The 20,892-nt window shown below is 41.0% G+C and overlaps 1 protein-coding gene across 1 annotated transcript in view; it reads left to right on the forward strand.

The window, feature by feature from the left end:
• The window catches only part of BCL2 (BCL2 apoptosis regulator), a 96,311-nt gene extending 76,765 nt beyond the window's left edge, over window positions 1-19,546 (forward strand). Inside the window, exon 2 of the mRNA XM_041427770.1 lies at window positions 14,817-19,546. Coding sequence (XP_041283704.1) covers window positions 14,817-14,951 — 135 coding nt within the window. The 3' untranslated portion in view covers window positions 14,952-19,546. The remainder of the gene's footprint in view (window positions 1-14,816) is intronic.
• The last annotated feature ends 1,346 nt before the right edge of the window (window positions 19,547-20,892 follow it).

The raw sequence follows: 20,892 nt of genomic DNA on the forward strand, positions 1-20,892 counted from the left end.
AGTTGTTTGCCCATACAAAAGGCAAACATTTTATTACCACAAGCAAGTAGATAAAAAGACAGTAACTCTTATTTTGACTGTGGAACTGGTTAAAATATCTTACCTTAAGGACCCTTGATCTGACACAGCTTCTGCTTCTTTACTTTCAAATGTTCTGAAGTCCCACAAATGTCTGTGACAAATTGAGGAAGCTCAGAAGCTGAAAGGTCATCTGGGAGGGGAAGGGTGGCTCTGAGGCATGAGCTGGCCAAGGCTTTGCTTCAAGAAGCCAGTCTCCCTATGGCTGCAGAGTGGAGGGTCAGATCATCCTTCTCTGGCAGACAATGAGACTCTTTGCAACTAAAGCTGGCTTTTGCCAGCTGAGAATGAGACTGGTGAGGCAAACACCCCCAGGTGTCCCCAGGAACACGGTCGTGACGAACATGAGCTCAGCAAGCTTCTTAATTTCTGCCAAAACAATGGATATCATGAGGCACTGGATGAACTTTTCTTACCAGTAAGTAAGAGAAATTGTCTGGGAAGTAACATCATTTGGCTAAACAGAAAGCTCTGGTCCAAGACAGGGCAAATGGCTTTGACTCAGCTGTTCCCAGTTTCATATGCAAGTCTGATGAAGCAGTGAGATCTGTGCCAGTTCTCAGTGTGGCCAGAACAGACTGTGCAAGAAGGTGTTTTAGTTTGTTAGATAGAGAATACAGTAACTGAGTGAAGGAGAGTCTAGAAAATGGAGAGGACCAGAACAGAAGTAGATCCTGCAAATAAGCCAGAAGTTATGAACGTCTGGGGAACATATTAGTCAGATATGTCTATTAAAGACATCTGTATATATGGCAGCGTCTTGTGAATTCAGAGAACATGATGCCAATTACGACCATTGAGAGTCGTAATTTTGGTAAACGTATAAAAGGGAATTCAGGAAAACTGGGAAGGTATCAGAAAAAGCAGTTGAATAGCGTAACTATTTAGACAAATGTAACAAGCTTGAAAGCAAAAGAACAATCAGAGTATTTTGCCATGGAAGATTATTTTAATAGCAATGGGTGGTAGGGAAATTTAGTGGAAAAACATAATTATCTACCTACAAACTGTTCAGGAAAGAAAGACTGGGCCACAGAGGCAGAAGAAATATTCTTGTATAGAAGGATAACATGAACATTATTTAGCTGAACTGTAAGTGGGAAGGGCTGTGCAACTGAATCTCTGAAGACAAATAAATAAATGCTAAAGTAGAAATTCCAAAGCATTTTTACAACTTTTGCAAAGTAAAGACATTAGCAGGTCTTTGTTGCTAATATCCAGCTTAAGAAAAGGAAACAGAATGAGCATTGTTGAACTCAAAAGAATTGTTAACAGATTTGTGGTAATGGGGACTTGGGCTACTCCCCTAAGCCTGGCCAAATAAATCAGGAGGCACACAAATTAGAAGAGCAATTTTCTTAACACTTGACACAACACTATCTTGGAAAAGTGAGAGACAGAAGAAAGAAACTACTCTTAACGCAGGTATTAATCACAAACTGATTGTAGCTAACTCACTAACGCTTAGGTGTACCAGAAACCTAATTCGGGACGGCAGTTCAGGGATGGAACTTTCACCTCTTGGAGGTGATGGTCTTTTTGTTTTCTTTAACCTCTGTGACATAAATATGTATTTTAGCATGTAAAAATTCAACAAAGAGCAACTTCATCTTCCTCCTCCTAAATCTACCCTTAAAAATTGACCAGAGGGGAAGTAGTGAACACAGCTTTATGAGCTGCTCCTCCTCCTGGGAGTGTGAAAGCCTTCAGAGAACTTCCCACATGGTTCAGCTGCTACCAGCTCCTTGATAAATCATACAGGTGTGCCGTGCCTTCCACACAGGAGGTTTTTGCATGCAGGTGTCCAGCTGTACAGTGCCCAGGTATCCCTGCTTTCTGAGCATGATTTTGTGTCGGCTTCACACTAAACCTGGCACAACTGGTGTGGGACTAAGCCTTATTTTAAGCATTCCTATCTGTCCCCTGCTTGCTTCTAGAGGAACACCACCTCGACTTGGGTTTCTTTGAGACTCAAACTGAGTCTTGAGCTATTGTTGAGTTCTAGTCAGGGCTAGTCTCGCTGCAGGCTACCGCTGTGTCACAGCACAACCTTGAAGAGTCCCTTTGGCACCGTGCCTGCGGTGACTTGGCTATGACATCCACCTAGGCTACGCTCAGCATTGTAGCAGCCAACTGCAGTTAAAACCTGCTGGGACCACAGCTCAAGCACGATTAGCTGGCACAACGACAATCATGTATTTGTCTCCACTAACTTGTGCTCCATAGACAGGAATAAGCAATACACCATCAAGGAAAGACATAACTTGTGTATGGACTAATGCTTTGTGGAAACTCTGTGAGGCAGCACCAAATGCCTGAAAGTGAACAGTGAAAAGAGCAGTAATGAAGGAAGTAAGGTTAAACAGCCAGAGGAAGAAGGAATCACACAAGAAATGGCAGAAGAAACACGCACCAGAAGGAAAGCAACTACATGAACAAAGCGTGTAAAAGTCCCCCAATGTGTGAAAGGAATGCAAATTCAGAGGTACAATTTTGGAGTGAATACAGATGGCAAAATTAGACTGAAACCAACATACAAGGTCAGGTCAGTGTGAGAAGAGACTCACTGACCCTTTCGTGGTTCTTACATGTATAGAAGGGCCATTTGGATGGGACAGAAAACATTGGGCAAAAAGAATGCAAAGCAGCAGCATATTTTTTTCCAATCAAAAGCCATCTATAACCTGTTTTTGAAAATGTCTTTTTTCTTCAAGCATAGTACCTGACGGTACATTATGGCATTAGTACATGACAGTATCACTGGTGACACTGAGAACACTGGCCTGTAGTGAATCAGTAGATTTGTTTCATCTTTAACTAATTTGAACCTTTAATCTTCTTGCTTGTATGAATTCTTTTTCCTTCAGGTCAAAGTATTAAATAGGCTCAAGAAGTAAATAAGGAAATAAATACCACGAACCCCATAGGGAACATTGAAATTAAAGTTTCTAATAGTCAAATCAACTTAATGCTGTGATTACCAGCTCAGTTCAGCTTCTTTCCCTCACCTCCCTCCCCCCTACTCTATGGCTAAAGCTGCAGGAGTAAATAGCCTAAAAAAGGAAGGTGCTTTGGGTTTCTTTTAGTTTCTTGATGCTTGTGTTGCTCTAGATCGGGGTTGAGGGTCTTTGTATTTTAACTGCTCTCACTATAGACATACAAGAACTTTTATTACACAGATATGAAAAATAGTCCAAAACATTGATCTTCCTTATGTTTCATGCCTGGTTTGCATTGTACTGTGTGCCCCTGTTGCTGATGTGTCTGACTTTTTTATGGATTTAAGTTATACTGGTGTGAACCCTTCTGTAGACAAAATCTTGCTGATACAACTGTCTCCCACCAACACAACATATTTCAGTTAATGAGTCAGAATACACTTTGATATCAGTATAAATGGTTCCTCCTGGGGGGAAGATTGCTTCTTTACTTTTAAAAGTATAGATAAGTTCTGAACTTTTCCCTTACTTGTTCTTAAATCAATCAAACCCATATCTATTATTTCTCATCCAGAAAAAATGCATTTTTTTCATCACCTTTTTGACTGCTTGTCCCTGTCCGTGTTCTTGCTTCGATCCTGTGGTCATCAGAAAAGGGTATATCTGAAATCTTCTTGAAAGCAGAAGTTTTGTTTCAAGTGATGGTAACCCCAGGATCAAACACCTCCAATCTTAAAAGAAAAAGAAACAAAACTGACTCAAAAGTTTGAAGCTAACAAACGGTTTGTAGCTGGCTGAGACACTTGTATTTAATATTGAAGAAGCAATGACTTTCTGGTCTCCAGTGGAGCATCTCCTAACCAGACAGACAACGAAATGAAGTCTTAATGCTGAGAACTTCTTGAGAACACTACAATAACATTCTGGCAGGCTGGGCTCCCTTGGCTCATGCACTCACTGCAATTTAATTGCCTCTTTCAGTTTAGCATGATGCTTGGCAAATTTCCCAACCTTACATTATCTGGGAAAGGAAGACAGGAGAAGCTGGTACATTCAGCAAATCTTTGAAGAAGCTTCTTTGCAGTTTGCTCCTAGCAAAAGTGTTGGCTGCAAAAGAGTGTAGAAGTGTCAGGACTGCAGCTTAGCTAGCTTGAAAAGGGTTTATCTGACATCCAGGCATCAAGATGCTCAGATACCACAGCAATGTGTGTGGTATAAGAACCTAGATAGAAGATGATTAGATAGCAAATCACACAAAATTTTGCATGTGATTTCCTGGGTTTGTCTAAACTTATAGCAGCAACAGTTAATTATAGGAGGTTATGAAGGCAGCTTCTGGGTGGGTTTATGACACTTATACATTGGATTCTAGCCATAAAGAGCCAGCTGAGAGTTACCACTGTGGCAGGAAGCCCCTATTGATGCAAAGCTGATGGAAACCATCTTTGGGCCTTCCCACTTAGGGCTAGGAGCAGCAAATATCAGTGATGGAAGATACAGGGGGAGACGAAGTCTTCTGGCATCAATGGCAGAACTCCAAGGAAGAGAGCATTGAGATGTGCAAGGGACATCGCCTGAAGAGGGACAGAAGCGGGAGGTAGTTGCACACAGGAGTTACTCATGGTCATCCTATAGATGATTGCTGTACCTACTTCCAGATCTGGCGCCTCTCCTTCCACTACACATGAATTCCTCAGCCCTTGTAATCACTTCCTCTGGCTCTTAAGCAAGGGCAGCTCTTTAATTGCAGATTAATGTGTTAATGAAATTCTTGAGGCTACGTTGAAGTGGCTGGGCAGGAGAGACTAGGATTTCAGCAGCAGCTGCTGGCACAGGAGTCACAGCTCGCACTGCTCTACTGGGAAGGCAATGCCGTAAGCAGGAGGAGGATCCATCATTTTTAGTCCAGTAGTGCCTCAGGGCACATCTACACGGCAGAGCACAGCACTGCACAGGGATTCTGAAGCTGCCTGTGAGCAGTGTTGTGCTAGTTTCACAGAAGAAATATTCAGTCTGCCTGGAGTGCTATTCTAATATACCCACAGTGTTTGCACCCCTATCCCTGACCCTGAGGTAGCTTGATGAGTGCAAGGTGAGCTCTCTTTTCCCCTCTGTAGAACTGCGCTCTGCTGTGTGCTCCCACCTGCTCTTAGAAGTAGTAAAAAAATAAATTATGACATTTATGAAAGACTTTATATCAGTTCTGATCTGTGGTTGCTGATCTGTGGGGTCTTATTTATTTTAGAAATTGGGGAAGCTTTCAAGGCTGATTTCGTAGGTGATGCTTTTTTGTTTCCTTGGCTGACAGTCCTGATTTTGTTTTATATTATTTCCTTTGAGTATCTGAAATTTTGCATGAAATTTCTACTGACTTGGAAACACCAACACATGGAGTAATTACCAATCTTTCCTGCCTAAGTTAACAGCATTCCCCTTCCTTGTGCTCATAGTTCAAGGTCACAATGATAGAATTTAATCCTTCATGAATTTTCGTCTGACTTGCCATCCACAAAAATTGTTGATTAAAAGATCCAATTTCCATTGGCATTCTCCCTTTCAAAGGATGTCAACAGGAAATATAAATGTGCAGGCCTTGTGAATGATCTGCAAGGACATGCAGGCTTATGAAAAAAAAAAGCAGCAGTTAGCTAAATCCTTTTGTTTCTGTTTTGAATGACTGGCCATAGGAATGCAGGCTAAGCTGTATTTCAGCTGTTCCCAAGGATGTGTATGTGTAACTTGTTGATAGCGGTTGGTACATCAGGCTCCAGTGACAGCTACGTGACCACTCCGATGATCACTGTCCTGTAGCAGAACCAGCCCCTGCCTCCCCTCAAGAACACCAGGCATGAAAGAAAACAAAGAGGGATCTGTTTATTCAGAGGACTGGCACTCGTACCTCCTGCTTTTTACTGAGAAAAGAGAGATCCTAGGTCATTTCAGCTCTCACTCTCTTCTCCCAGCAACCATTAGGTTGTAAGAAACTGCGTGACTTGCTCCAGCAATTGATGGGAATTTCTGATACCTGGGAGAGCTGAGACTTTTGCCATACAGGGCCTGTGGGGAATCTGATTGATAGGAGCAAAACTCAACACCCAGAACACCAGCTTACTTCATTGGGAGCTACCCATTACCAACAAAAAGAAAGGAAAGCCCACCACAGTCTTAAAGCTTCAGCATTATGTTTTTAAAATCTTACCAGTGTCCAAGGTATATGTCTTTCACAGTAAAAATTACTTGGAGTGTGCTGTGAATGCACAGACACAGATCAGTGCTGAACATCTGGTTAAAATAAATTACAGTCTTATTTTGCAAATAAAAATTCCTAGGGTCTACATGACAAAGTCTGGCCAGCATAACTATCTCATGGGGAAAAAATCACATCCCTAGCTTACAAAGATAGCTATTTTGGCATGATTCCCTTCCCCACTATGTAGACTTACGTAGACTTAGACCAGAGAGGAGTCCTTTTGCCAGTGTAACTCACATTGTTTGGGAGGTACTTCAACCATGCTGGCAGACTGCCGCAGCTGGTATAAGCCATGTTTCCATCAAGAAATATGGCCAGAATAGTGACACCAGCAAAGCCCCTGAAGTACTTAAAGAATAGCATTTTTTTTCTCCTGCTACCAGTGTCCAATATTTTTCAGCTTTAGAGAGAGCTTTCTGCTAAAAGGAAATATGCAGAATTTGTGCCCTTTCTTATATCATCAAGACATTATTTCTTGTTACAGAAGAATGAAAGTATACATATGGATAGGAGATGTGTTGCCTTCCAACATCCTGGTGGTACTTCCTTTGAATGGGAGAAGATCCCAGTTCTCCTGCAGGATGCCTACTATATGTTTTGGTGCTTGTTTTGGAGGTCAAGAGGCAGAGATGGTTTGCCTTTTATTAGGTCTTCATATTTTGGTTTTGTTGGGTGGCATTTAAATAAATCTGTTGGTCATAGTTAATGAATTACAACTGTGTATGCAAATGAATTTGAGCTCTTTTGAATAACAAAACAGAGTCCTTTTACTCTGTGACTTGGCTTGTATTCTTACACTCTTACTGGTCTTTTTTTTTTTTCAAATGGTCCCTGTTAGCTCTTACCTGATAAGATTTACCAAAGGACTTTCTGGATGAACCCAAAAATTGAAGATTTACCAGCCCACTTTAACCTACGAGCCCCATCATCTGTAAGGCAAGCAACATATAAAGCTGTCTTGGCTTAAAATTTCAGCTTTTTTGACAATAGTTTTCACCTGTCCCACTTAGTTCATTTTGTTCAAATTTCTACTTGCCTCAGTCTATGCAGACTCTGCTCATTCCTTTCCCTGCTCCTTCACCCTCAGTTTCTCTACCAGAGAAATGTTTTTGTGCAAGTGGTGAACAGGACAGAAAGGACTAAAAGTGGAGTGGGGGAAGGCACTCAATTAAAATCAATATCTTCTGAGCAGAGAACTTCCCCTTATTTTAATTTCCCATTATCACTTAGCTGTGAATTGATGAGAACATGGAGCGAGACACCAAGAGGCCCCATTCTCACATGCATCACATTGGAAGGGGAGAATTTGCAGCATTCCTTCAGACTGCCAGGACCTGTCTGCCTCCCACAGCTCCTGGTGGGAGGGCTGACTTAGGAAATGGCAAAAGACAGAAATGACCAAAAAATGTTGCCTCTTCTCTGCCTCAAATAAGGCTTTTTCAGGTGAGCAGAAATGGTCTGAGCCACTAATGAGGTGTAGGCTGCCAAAGAAAACACATGGGCAAATTCGTATTTTCCAGGTGGCTGGTGGTAGAAATGTAACTGTCCATTGAAGTCTACAGCATGGCCTTTTTTTGCACTTACTCATTAAATTGCAGGTTTATCGTGAGGTTACTTTAGCATGATGTTAGCTGTGTTGTCTCACTGGCCCGGTAAATCAGTTGCTTGTCACAAGATGTATGAAAAAAATTAAGTGCCTGCATCAAGTCACATGAGGATTGGGTAGCACTTCTGCATGGCCTCTTGCTGCTGGAACACCATGGAGCACCACGGAACAGCCGGGCCACCGCTCCAGCTCTGTGCTACTCTTGCTCAATGCTGAGCACGAGTTTGTCAAGCCGATGGAGTTTGGATCAGAACTGAGTGTTGAAACAACAAACATGAGATGGAGCATATCCCTGAGGGATGTTAAAACAAGCAGCACAAAAACGCATGACTGGTCCCTCGTGGTGCAGTCGATGGGACAACCTGCTCAGACCAGTCGGATTTCACCCATCTGCTTCACACGCGCACTTATCCTTTTCTGGCCAAGGCCACCCTGAGCCAGGTCCCTCCCCAGGCTGACAGCTTTGTCACCTTGCTGTCCTCTCTCTGCCTCCATTCATACCTGTGCCTTGAGCCCAGCACCACTGATGCTCTTGTTAAATGAAAGCCTCTGTGGCCTGCAGGACAAGCACTGTGCCACAGCACCCTGAGCACTTCTACAAGCAGCTACTTTCGTTTCCCATTTCCCTGGCGGTTACGTGATTTAACTCTTCTGCGGCAGCTCAAGAGCAGCCCGGGCAGCTGGAGCAGACAGGGAATATAATGGGGGATGTGTTCACATTTCCCTCTACTGTCAGTGCAGCACCCAGTGTAGACAAATCTTCAGGGTTGCACTTTTAAATTAGCTGGGCTATTTGCAGGATAAGGGCACTCATACTGAAAGCCAGTTACAAACAAGACAGTGAATTTAAGTGAGATTTAGAGAAAAACAGGCCTGCATTGACATTCAAGCCCTCTTTGTCATTATTTTTTTCTAAGCCATTCTGAAGATTTGACAAGGGTCTTAATGCATCCAGCCTCTTTTCGGAGGATGCAGGTATAAGAGCAATGTTACAGCATGAGATGAGTCTCCCCAGCAGCTCTGTGACACTTGCTCTCTCCTTCAAAGGGATTCACAAATCCACAAATGGATGTCACTAAATTTACTGTTGCATGGGAATTTAAACTCTTTAGAATGGGTTTGATAATTTGGGGAAGAATATGGCCCACTAATGACTTGGTTTTAATGCAACCGAGATTCATGTGTAGGGACAGAGTTGTTTTCTAGGTAGAACAGTTTCTAGCACTCTGTTTAAGTAAGATACCTTCAGAAAATTAAATAAAGCAACAAATTATTTGAGTAGGACTATAACTTACAAAAGATCTCAAAATTGTGAAGGATCAAATAGAGCAGCTTTGACTGTGTTGTTTGGACACAACATGTTGTCCTTGTTGCTTTCTTTTTATCATAATTGCTAATAGTGCTCCCTCAGAAGTGGCACCCATCAAATACCACCAGCTAGCTGCTGCAGTGACATTACAGCTGTTATCCTAATGCCAGAAATACCTCATTTTATAGTGTGGGCCTTTCCAGGAATAAGAGAATGAGGCAGCCTCCATTAAGTCTGGGCTTTTGCATATTGCAGAACCATGTCTAAATGAATTAAATAGAAATGCCAAGACTAAATTACTGAAACAGTTCTCATGCTGACTTGGTTTGACAAGAATGTGGCCTAGTCTGAACACCGGATGGATTTCCATTCAGGCTGAGTGATCAACACCTTACAAATCCTGTGTTTAAAGATGTGGTTTGACTATTCCTCAAAACCTGGATTTACCCTTCATCCCACAGGGGTCTGGAGAAAACTTACCTGCCAGCAGGGTCACTCTTTAGGAGCACAGACAGGAGGACTAGTCATCACCATTACTCTAACTACTCACAGTTATGTATTTCTAAGCCTATGCATCACTTTTCATTAGCAAACCTAACCACAATCAGTCCTTGCTCCTTACATGACTGACATGTTTAGTCAGTCATGCAAATACTATCTCCACTAATGCCAGTTCACAGAGCCTTACAGTGAGAGCCCCAAAATCACGGGCTCACCGATGCAGGAATTTATACAAATACATAGTAAGGACATGGAACAAAGTAGTTAGGCAAGACTACTGTGATGGAAACCAGTTTTGGTCAAAGTCAGAAACCTCAGACAACACTGGAGAAACAAAATAAAAAAGTGTATGCAGCCAGCATCAATACATCAGCTGCAGACCTAAGACTGTGTCAGGCTTTGCAGAAACAGAGAATTCAATACAGAATCATAGAATCATAGCAGGTTGGACAAGACCTCTAACATCATCAAGTCCAACCATTAATCTAGCACTGCTGTGTTCACCACTGAACCATGTCTCCAAAATAGACCCACTTTCTACCATGAGCAAAGGTGAAGGGGGAAAGGAAAAAAAACCCAGATGGAAATCGGTTCAGGGGTTCATGTGCCAAAGCCACTCCCCAGGCAGGTTCTTTTTCCATGATCAGCAGGGCTTGCATGGTGACACCTTTTCCTTCCCATTATAATTTGTTAGTGTGCACCTGGCAGGACTACCAGCATGTCGGCACTCCCAGGTGTAAAAGGATATCGGCCTCTCTAAAGATACGGACCTTGTGAAACACCACACCTCAGCACAGCACAGCACAGCCAGGGGCTGAGCCGCCCTTATTTGTACTCATGACTTAGGCTTGCGTAAAAGACTCATAAACTCTTTGGGAAAAGAACAGCTACACATTTGTCTACTTCTTGTTTCCAAGAACTTTTCTTGTTAGCTGCAAGATGACATTTTAATGAGGTTTCACGGCATAGAAAACATGGGACGGTCTGTCCACCCCCTCCCTCCCTCACTCCCCAAACTCCTTCTGAAATGAGTTACCATGCGGGAACAAAAGCTTTTATGAGAATTTATGTCATTCGTGTGGAGGCAGGGGTGAGGTAAAAGTAATTCAGCTGCCAAACCTTGGCATCAGAATGTGTGCCATTCCCTCTCCTGCCCCATAGTGTGTGGCAGAGTGGCCTTGTTCAGACCTGTGCAAGTTTCTTCAAAAGCCGGGGACTAATGAGTGTTTGTTTGTTTGTTTGTTTTGGAGTCACAGAGGGGGCAGCGTAAAATAGCTGCGAGGCAATTCCCGTACAGTAAAATGGAAGTCTCTCTGGCTCTTCATTCAATACAATGTGGCTCAAGAGGATATCCTGCCAAACCAATGATAACGAGGGAAATAAAGTCACTTCCTCACCAGCTGTTTGATTCAGGTAGAAAAAGGAAGCGTTTACTTCCTCATGTTTGCTCTCCCCGCCTCCCCCTCGGTCAGAAATGCCAGGCAGAAATTGTCTTCTCCCTCCACATTTTTTGGTAAGGAGCTGTCAGATCCATAATGCCTCTCTGGACTCAGCCTGTGGGCAGCACGTCTTCCTCTATGGCCGAGGAGCTGTGCCTTGCCTCTCGGGCTGGGGTGCAAGCTGCACTGTGAAAGGTCCGAGGCTGAAAAAAATTGGCTCATTCCACAAGCAAAGAATGCCCGTGTAATTAAAGATGACTTTGTTTCTTGGATCAGAGCTGCCGAGTTTGCCAGTGGAAGAGCGGGATAGTGTGATCTTTTGTTTTGAGACTGTACTGACTAAGTGCACTATTACACCTCCTAATCTTCCCAGAGTGACGAACTCTTCTGTCCTGGGCTCCCTGCAAATCCCTGGAACTCTGTCCAGGAACATGCTCTGTCCTCCCTGTATATAGTGCAGTGGGCAAGAAGGCAGTAAGGGGTGCATGTCCCTGGGGTAATCCTCATGGCTCCCAGTCAAAGCAGGCAAGGTGAAGCAGGCATCTCAGGAGCTTTGGTGCCTAAGAGGAGCTCAGGCAGAGCATCTTTCCCTTCTCCACCGCCACCTTTCTTGCTTCACGGAAACGGTCAACACAAATTTGCACAGTAAACCAGCAACAGACTGATTTGACTTAATAAAAGCTTCTTAAGAAATGGCTTTTTAAAAACTTACAGAACTGAATGAAGAGTTCTTTTCCATATAATTTTTAACAGCCCTGATATAATTTTACATCCAGGATACAACTTCCCATTAAATTTTGAAGGTTTTAAAAGCAAGGTCTGCAATGATTTTCTTTCCAATTGTGTAAGACTTCCAGAAAGGTTGACCAAGCCAGAACTTGCCTCAGTCTATTTGCCAAGGGGACCCTTGCTTTCATTATAAAGAGTGCTTTTCAAAGGACATGAAGTGTTTCAAACAATTTTCCTAATCTTATTTATTTTAGCTGAGATTCTCTTATTTTAAACAGAGCAGTTTAGGTGACAAAAATCCAGTGACAAATACATGGGTTTACAGAAGACAAAACCTTATGAAAGGTTAAAATTCTGTTTAGGACTCTCTTTGTGCTAAAATAGTTTTCAGCAATGGGTCATACTTCCCTCCTCCCACCCCCCTTGTTTTAGTACATAAAATGGACATGTGTTTATTTAAAACAGGTTTGAAACTTAAACAAATAGTGACAGGCTGTTCAAACAAGCTTCGGAAATAGGCCTAATCAGAATGTTTGAGAAGGGGAGGGGGAACGATCATAAAGAGCTACTTGTAATATATAGTGCAGACACCATTAGGTTGGGTTCATGTTATTGTTGTAGTAATCTCGGACAAAAAAGTACTGCATGCTGCACATTTTTTGTTAACATTCCTCTTTTGAGCCATAGGTTGTGCCATATTTTTGTCTTGTATCCAAGTTTTACTGTTCTCCTCCGTCCATCTCCATACCCAGTACCAGAAGCTCTATGGAATCATTGGAAATGGTCTCACAGAAAAACTTGGAGGAATGTTCCTGAACTGGGATAGAAGGGAAACACAAAATATGCTCATTTTGATATTGATACTGTGTATGCATCAACTGTCATGAATATACAGAAGTGAGACCTTCCCCACAGAAAGAAACCATGAAAACCTTAACATTTAAATGTTTGCACACGACTTGTGTTTCCATGTGGGTTTTTTTTTTTCATTTCCTCTCTTTTCCACCCATAATAATATCACCAAGTGTTGAACTTTACCCCTGTTGTATTTTTATAAGGCCCAATCTTGAACTCCCTATACAGAGAAGGCTCCTGTGGAAGTCAGGGAGTCTGTACTGGCGACAACAGGATTTAGCCCAGTCTGTAACATTTTAGGATATTGTGTTACTTCATAGCCTTAAGGAGAAATAAAAGCAGCTTTCCAAAGAGCTGCACAGCAAACTGAGTGTGCTTTTTCAGCTCTGCAACAGCACAGCAGAATATTAAGGCCAGAGTTTGCAAATGTCTATGTCAAAAAACAGGCAGATAAGCAAAAGTTGCCAATTTCTCTCTGAAATGAAGAGTTTGCATTAAAACATTCCATCCTCCCCACAAAAGGTTAAGCTGCTTTCACTTAAGAATATACCTTTGGAAACCCAAGTTGGAAAATGATTGCCTAGAGGAACAAGCGTTGAGAAATAGCAAGAGGCAGACGTGTTTTCACGTCACTGGCTTGTCCAGAGCCTGTGGCTGTTCTGCTATCAAGCCTTACCTACTTACATCCACTCTGACCTACAACATGCAGCAGTGTTACTTAATGTAATTACACATTTTGGAAGCAAATATCTATTATTTATTTGAATCTCACTCAGCGTCTAGTGAATAGAAGTCAAAATATTAAAAATCCTTACACGCCCTCTCGTGGTAAAACCGCAAACGCGCCTCTTCTGACAATAACTAGAGATGCCTGATGAGGGAAGCTAATTTAACTACAGAATTTGATTGTCATTAACTAGGTTGGAAGGTTTACATCAATAATGGACATCTTCCTCTCCTCAGTTCCTGCTGTAAACCATAACAATATACGCATTATTAGAAGACAGATATGCATTATTAGAAGACAGGTCAACTCCTAGCATAATAACATTGCAAAACAGCTAAAGGCACTATAACTTTAATAGAGAATGTGATCTTCTACCAAAAATGGGAAGTCTAGGATAATAAAAGTAGACACAGAAACTGTCATGTTAGGTAGCTGTTTCATGGGCTTATTGCAATAGCTTGGGAGCAGACCTTAATTGGCAGCACAGTAAAAGAGTTGCCATAAATGATGCTATCAGTTTTGTCACATTTTTAAAGTCATTCAGCTTGGCTATTTACTGCTTTCGTGCCACACAGTATGATTTATCTGTCTCTGAGGAATGCCCTGAAGCGTCATGCTCGTTAGGAATTGCAGCCTGAAAGAAAGGCATTACGTGCAGAGTATCACCAGTCCAGTCATTTGTCCGGTCAAATCCCACTATATTTATGAGTCACAAAAACTTTATCTTTGCTACTTAAACAGCCTTTCCATTTGGTGCCTACGTGAACGACCAGATTTTCCTGGAGCACTGGACCACAGCATCACCCTTTTTGGTGACAGTTGTGAAAGATTATCATAGGTGTAACACAACCCTAACACCCTCAGTTCAGATGGAGGAAACATCTGTGGCTACTACACAAAGTCTTCCGAGCCCGTCCAGGGGAACCAAACAAATACTGCCTTATTTTCCATGAAGCTGACCTGCAATATAGATGCTCCTTATCCAGTGGAAATGAAAGATGTGGAGAATGAAGGTTCATCTACTTTCTTTGTATGTGTTCATATAGACAACATTTTGGACCCAAAATAGTGGTAACTTCTATTTTACAATGCTGCTTGTGTCTTTTCTGTTAGACTAGACATGCCTAAAGCAGGACTCACAACCATAAGTAATTTCAGCAATATTTATAAAGAAATAGGCACAAGAACTTTTTTTAAAGCACACAAAACAGACCTCCCAAATCACTATTTTAATAGGTTTGTGTGGTCTTCTTGTGCCAGCGAGATTGTTGGGTGATCCCTGAGGGTGAAGAAGTTGCCTCCCTTTCCCCATTCCCCCTGTCCCCACAAAAAAACCAGTAACTGCAATTCTGATATTCATTTTCTCACTATTTCCCTTTCTAGGATGCCTTTGTGGAGTTGTATGGCAACAGTATGAGGCCTTTGTTCGATTTCTCCTGGATCTCTCTGAAGACTATCCTGAGTCTGGTTCTGGTGGGAGCTTGCATCACCCTTGGCGCTTATCTCGGACATAAGTAGAGTCACCCAGTTTATTGTGGATTACAAAAGTCTTTCAAAACAACAAAATAATATTTTTTTTTCTGTAGCACAATGATATTTTATGAGCAAAGCAACTTCCCAGCGAAAGATTAAATCAGCTATTACTGCCAAAGGAAATATCATTTATTTTTACATTGCCGGAAAATTATTTATTAAAAGATATTTACATTTTAACCTGCTATTTTCAGAACCTCAGCAAGTTGTATCTGTCATCACATCATGTTGTTATTCTTAACTTTAATGAGCCCCAGAGTATTTTACGTTCTTTTTTTTTTTTAATTAATGCCGCTGGCTAGATTATTTTATCTCTGAAGAGCGAATATACTGACAAAGACCTACCTGCTTACACTTACAAGGGCAGTTACTTGAGCTGCTAAAAACTGCCAAATTGTGTTGAATTTCCTAGCATTTTCCGGGAGGGATCTGAAAGACAAGGTCAGCACGAGCAAAGTTCTCACCCTGTCCTGCTGGCAAGAACTGATGTAGTAAACAATTCAACATGGTACATATGTGGAGTCAAGACAGAAACTTCTTGAAGGACACTCTGCTATCCCTACAGGAGAACAGTTGGAAATATGATTGCCTATGCCTTTTAAACACGTGTTTTCAAGTTACCAGCTGTGCCATCACATCATAAAATCACAATACCCACACAATACATGTCAACTTTTTTTTTTTTTTAATGGAAGTGTGAAGTTAAATCTTTGGGGCTCGCAGGAAATTGCTGTTCCAATGATTTTCTCAGCAGCAAATGTTTTTTGTGGCTACTGACACAGAAACATCAGGAGACCTTAAGTGCCTGCTTCAACAGAGCAGAGCTGGAGTCTGAAGACCTGACCTGTGTCCCACTTTAGTGGGCTCATATCTGCAACTAATCCTGCTTACTTACAGAGTTCCTCTGGGGGTTTGAAACCAATTAGATGTGGTCTCTAAATCCCTGAAAGTTGAAAAAGATCTTAATTTTATTTGGCAAAAAGCAGACCTCAGCTAAGTTACAGATTAGCTCTGACTATCCTTGTTTATCAAACTGGACACCAAAATCAAGTTCATATTCATAACAGGAAAGGAAAGTGAGATTTATCATCCTGCCCTTCGCCCTCAAAATATTTTCATGCGAATAGTCTCTTAAGACTTTCTACAGAAGAAACGTTGATGAAGAAACTCAAAATCCTCTCTCTGGATAGAGACTCTTTGACACCTCTCTCATGCAGGTGCCTACTGTCATCTCAAGTGAAAATAGGGTGAAGGAAAAGGGGGAGTGGGAGGCGTGAAGTCATCTGCTCCTGTTACAAAATGCACCGCCTGTAAAATTAACGCAGAGTACACAACACAGTTTTATAAACAGACCTGTGTTCAAAGCGAGGCTTTCCATGAGCTCGACGGGGGCCAGGAGTCCCCTGGAAACAGAAGACTCTGAAGCGTTGAGTCCCAGGGGCTGCTCTGAGGCAAGGAAATGTCCAGCTTCAAATGTTTTAAATCCTGCGCTTCTATTTTTAATATGAAACTTTTGAAATCTGGGATTTGTGGGTAAATGGATGTCCAGATATAAAAGGAAAGTTTGCAAAGCTCTGGATAAAATGTACCGTACAATACATAAGTGCTCAAAGGGTGAAAAACACACAGTGAATAAACTGTAGCTCCAACCTCAAGATTTCAGCTGAATAACTTTGTGGCATTATATGCAAAATATCTCCAGTAACTCGGGAATGTAATATGTTCAATGTTAAGGCTGTAGTTGATATTGTGTCTTCAAAGCTGCTTTTATGTTTGGTTGGTTTTTTTAAGAGTTGTACATCTCAGCATTTTTACTGCTATTTAGTCGTGGCACCTACACTTTGTATGAGCAAAGATGGGGCAAGCTTACATTTCAGATTTGAAATTACTTAATTTTATAGAAATGTAGAAAGGAAATATTTCTAAGAAGACAAAAAATGTGAACTGTGCTTGATTAAAGGAAAAGGAAAAATCCCACCATCAAACAAATAGTACCTGCAGTGCTTTCAGAGTGCTTCTCAAAGCAGTGGGCATGGTCATGTAGGGGTTTTATGAAAAATATTTAAAATCGGAGGAACTGAGGAGTATTGTGGATTGAGTGTGGGCTTTGTTTTTTATCTCAGCTTAGAAACTGAATTTGTTTGCAGCCAATTGCACAACTGGAATTGGCTGCTATTGAGCTTATGTTTCATTTCACAATCTAGTCTTCATTTCGATTTGTGCCCATATGCCCATTAAAGTTTATTAACTATTAGACCTCAAATTGTTTCAACATTGTTTGTTTTATTAAAGGTTTACATTGTCAAAAGTAGTAAAAAATATCAATTCCAGTGCTGCTATAATACCAGGATAATTTGAATGGGGTTTTGGTTTTTAATACCTTCCGATGGCTAAAGTTTTTTAAAGCTGCTTTAGAAATAATATGAAGAGGACACATGATACACAATTAAATGAATACTGAGGATTTTGTGTTCCGTTGTGTCTACTCACTGGACTTCCCAGTGTATTTGTTAGTACCAGGCAAAGAGAAGAGTCATGATGACTGTTGATAATTTTATTTTATTAAAGAGCTGATGGAGTTTTCCCATCCTGACTGCAGAATAGTTCAGTATTGTGGCTACATTAGGTATAATGATAGTTGATAATACATTTATTAAGAAAACATTTAGAAACATTGAATGTATATAAAAGCTTGAACTTCTTAAATAAAATCCTCTCTTCTCACTCCTGTATTTCTTTTGCAATAATTCCTGTCTTTCCTACTCTCCATTACACTTCCATGTAAGATTTTTTTCTCCACAAAATGCCTTACAGACTTCCATGCTCAAAGACTATGCTTCAGTGAAAAGCCATCCTCTGTCACTGTGCATGCACAAACATCTAACCACTCCCACCTTATCCAAAATGTAAAAGAAAAAAAAAATTAAAAAGAGGGACACTTCTGAAGTGCTTGGGTGTAGAGAATCAGAGGTCAAAAAGGAAGGAAGAGGTCAGAAGTAGAGGGAAATGGAGAGATCACTGAACCACCTCCATGGTTAAAGATGAGTGCTACCTGGAATTTGTTTATCTTTCATCCTTTCCAAAAAGGAATGTTATAAGGGCGGAGAAAAAGCTTGCAGAGACCCCACAATTATTTTTCACTATAGAACTTTGTTAATACTGAAGGCAGTCTTTTTAAAAACAGCAAATGCATAGGCATCAAAGAGAAGTACTGGGTTTTGCTATATTCAGCTCAGGTGTCCTTAATTCTTTTTCACTCTATTTTTTAAGAAAATAATGAAGAAAAGTATTTTGCTTCTGAAAAAAAAAAATCTGTAGGATCACCTGAGATCTGTCATAAATCAGTAACTTAGGAACAGATGAAAAAATCGTGCAAAAGTATTCTGAAAGTAGAGGTGATCCAGAGGACATTTCTTAATGGAACAAGCACTGGATCCACCAAAGGACTAATGGGGCTGTCAAGGTAACAGGGATATATAGAGAGAGATGAGAAAGGGGGCTGGAAGATATGGAGAATGACATTGGTATGTAAGAAAATCTTCAGTTTCACATGTTGCAGGAGTTCACTCAAGATGGTCTGAAAATAACTGTTAACTAAAAGCAGCTACAAATGTGTGCACTGCATGGCTATGATTACTAAAAAAAAATAGCAATTACAAAAATACAGCTAAATTATTATAAAATTATCTGGTCTGTAAAAGTTCATCAGTTTGCTGTTATGATTGGGGATTATATAGCCTGAGTAGTTTTGCACTAAGAAGGAGCAATTATGAAAAAAGAAGTCTGAAACCAGATGTGCAAAGGTAACACGAAGGTGATGCAGTTCAAAGAAGGTGGTCCCAGTCCCCCCAGTCCACACAGTCTCCCCAGCGAGAGTCTGGACTGCATGCTTTGACCCTGAAGCATGACACTGCTTAGCTGTGCACCTGCACTTCACCAACCTATTGATTAAAAGTATTGTGAAGTAGCATATTTAAAGCCTTTCTTCTTTTTCCTCTCTCTATCTATGAACAAACTAGCAAAATGGTTTATTTCTATTATGAGTTTATGGCTCAGTACTATATGAAAAATGATACGTATTTTAATTTATGGGTATAAAAATTCTTTCTCATTACAAAAGCCCAGCTTTATTTTTCATTCCTATCTCTCTGTACAATAAGGCTAAATGCAAGGAAGACAAAAGAGCTAATTTTATCCATACTTGGTTTAAATCATACTTCTATACTAAGTTCATGCAGCTTCATCACACAATAAAATTATCTTCAAAAAGTAATACAGCATTAAGAGTTCCACACAAAAACGATATATTTTTATAATTTAAATAGCAGGTTTTTTTTTCCTTTTCTTCTGAATATTTGAATTTTAATTATCACCAGCATAAATGTACATAAGCAGATATTGTTTATCCAGTACCCTTGGATGATGTATGTATGGTAATGTAGTTTGTCAGTTTATCATCATTTAATATGATTATGTTGTTCTTTGTCTTTAAAATGTTATAAGAACATGCTGCCATTAAACTTTCCATGTCTGTCTAGTTTATATTGTGAAAAAATAATAAAAGCACACTGTGAGATACTTGTTTTGCATTTGCATTGTTTAGGATTTGTCGATTAGAAGCTACTCAAACATTTTGAGTGTAATCCCATAAATGACACATAACGTTTCCTTCCTGCTACTTCTGTTCGCCTGTTCTGCTCAGCAGTGGCCAGTACTCGCCAGCCTTGCTCACGAAGATGCAGTGACCCAGGTCTGAGTAGCTGCAGCCCCCAGGTGTAGTCTGTGCTTTGGGACCCAAGGACAGTGTCACCCTTTCTGCCCTCTGATTCATTTGGTGCCTTGCAGAAAGTGCAGCAAGGGTCTTCTGTTTATTTGCTAAAACTGGTTTTCATTCTTGCAACCATGAGCTGGAAATGGACATTAGCAAGTTTCAACAGGAGCAAAGGAAATATTTTTGTTACTGCTGAGGGTTTCCTGCAGTTATGACCAAAGGTTTCCAAAAAGTATTTAGGTATTTTGCTTCTTACAGCTCCTATTAACTGGCCCTAAATTCACAGGCATTGCCTCTTACCTTCTGTGGCTTTAACTCAGGTAGAACATAGCTACATGTGTTCAGGTAATCAGTATTTGACTGCTTTAAGAATTTACCCAGTTTCTTGAGTGGGTTTTGCAGCCAAATGTGTGCACTGTGCTGTCATGGATGCACTTTTTATGAATACCTGATCTTCATAGTTTAATGCTTTTCAAGCACAACTCGAGCACATGTGCAAAACATCTACCCCTCTGTCTGCATCCATGAAGACAGAGAAGGCGAAGGAAGTCAGCCTGAAACTGAAAGAAGCAGCAACACAACAGAATGCAATGCTGGACTCTGTCCTCTGGCATTTAACTGTCCAGCAGAGAGCAAGGTTACTAAACCTTTGCAAGGCAGAAGGTAAACCACATTGCAGTAGGGCAAGTACTGCCATTTCTCTCTGCCATTATTCTGTGAAATAAGAAGAGGAGGTCTTGGAAGAGAGCAGCCCCAGAACTGCATTTTTTCTAGCTAAAACCTAACGAAGAAAGATGGGATTAAGTTTCCACAGGGACTTCAGCAAAACCAGGTAAATTAGTTCAGGAATTCTTCTCTTTCTGCCCAGTCAGATAACTCCAGTTTTTCTTAAAAGCTAACAGATCAGCACCTGAGATTACCTTACCACTGGGCAGGCACAGTGAGCAGATGGGGAGAGCAGAAGAGGTCTGGATAAAGACAAAATGAACATTAGACCTGGTAACTAAGATGGGTTTTGGCTGTCTGAAAATTAGGTAGGAGCACCCTAAAAAAAGATGTTTTGCTGGGCCAAAACCAGAAAGCTCCCTTCTCAAAACATTCCTGAGTGGTTTCAAGCACTGTAAGTCTCCACTGAAGCTGCAGCAGCATGCAGTT

Source organism: Onychostruthus taczanowskii, unplaced genomic scaffold, assembly GCF_017590055.1.
Source record: "Onychostruthus taczanowskii isolate IOZ18803 unplaced genomic scaffold, ASM1759005v1 scaffold119, whole genome shotgun sequence".
Classification (NCBI taxonomy): Eukaryota; Metazoa; Chordata; class Aves; order Passeriformes; family Passeridae; genus Onychostruthus; species Onychostruthus taczanowskii.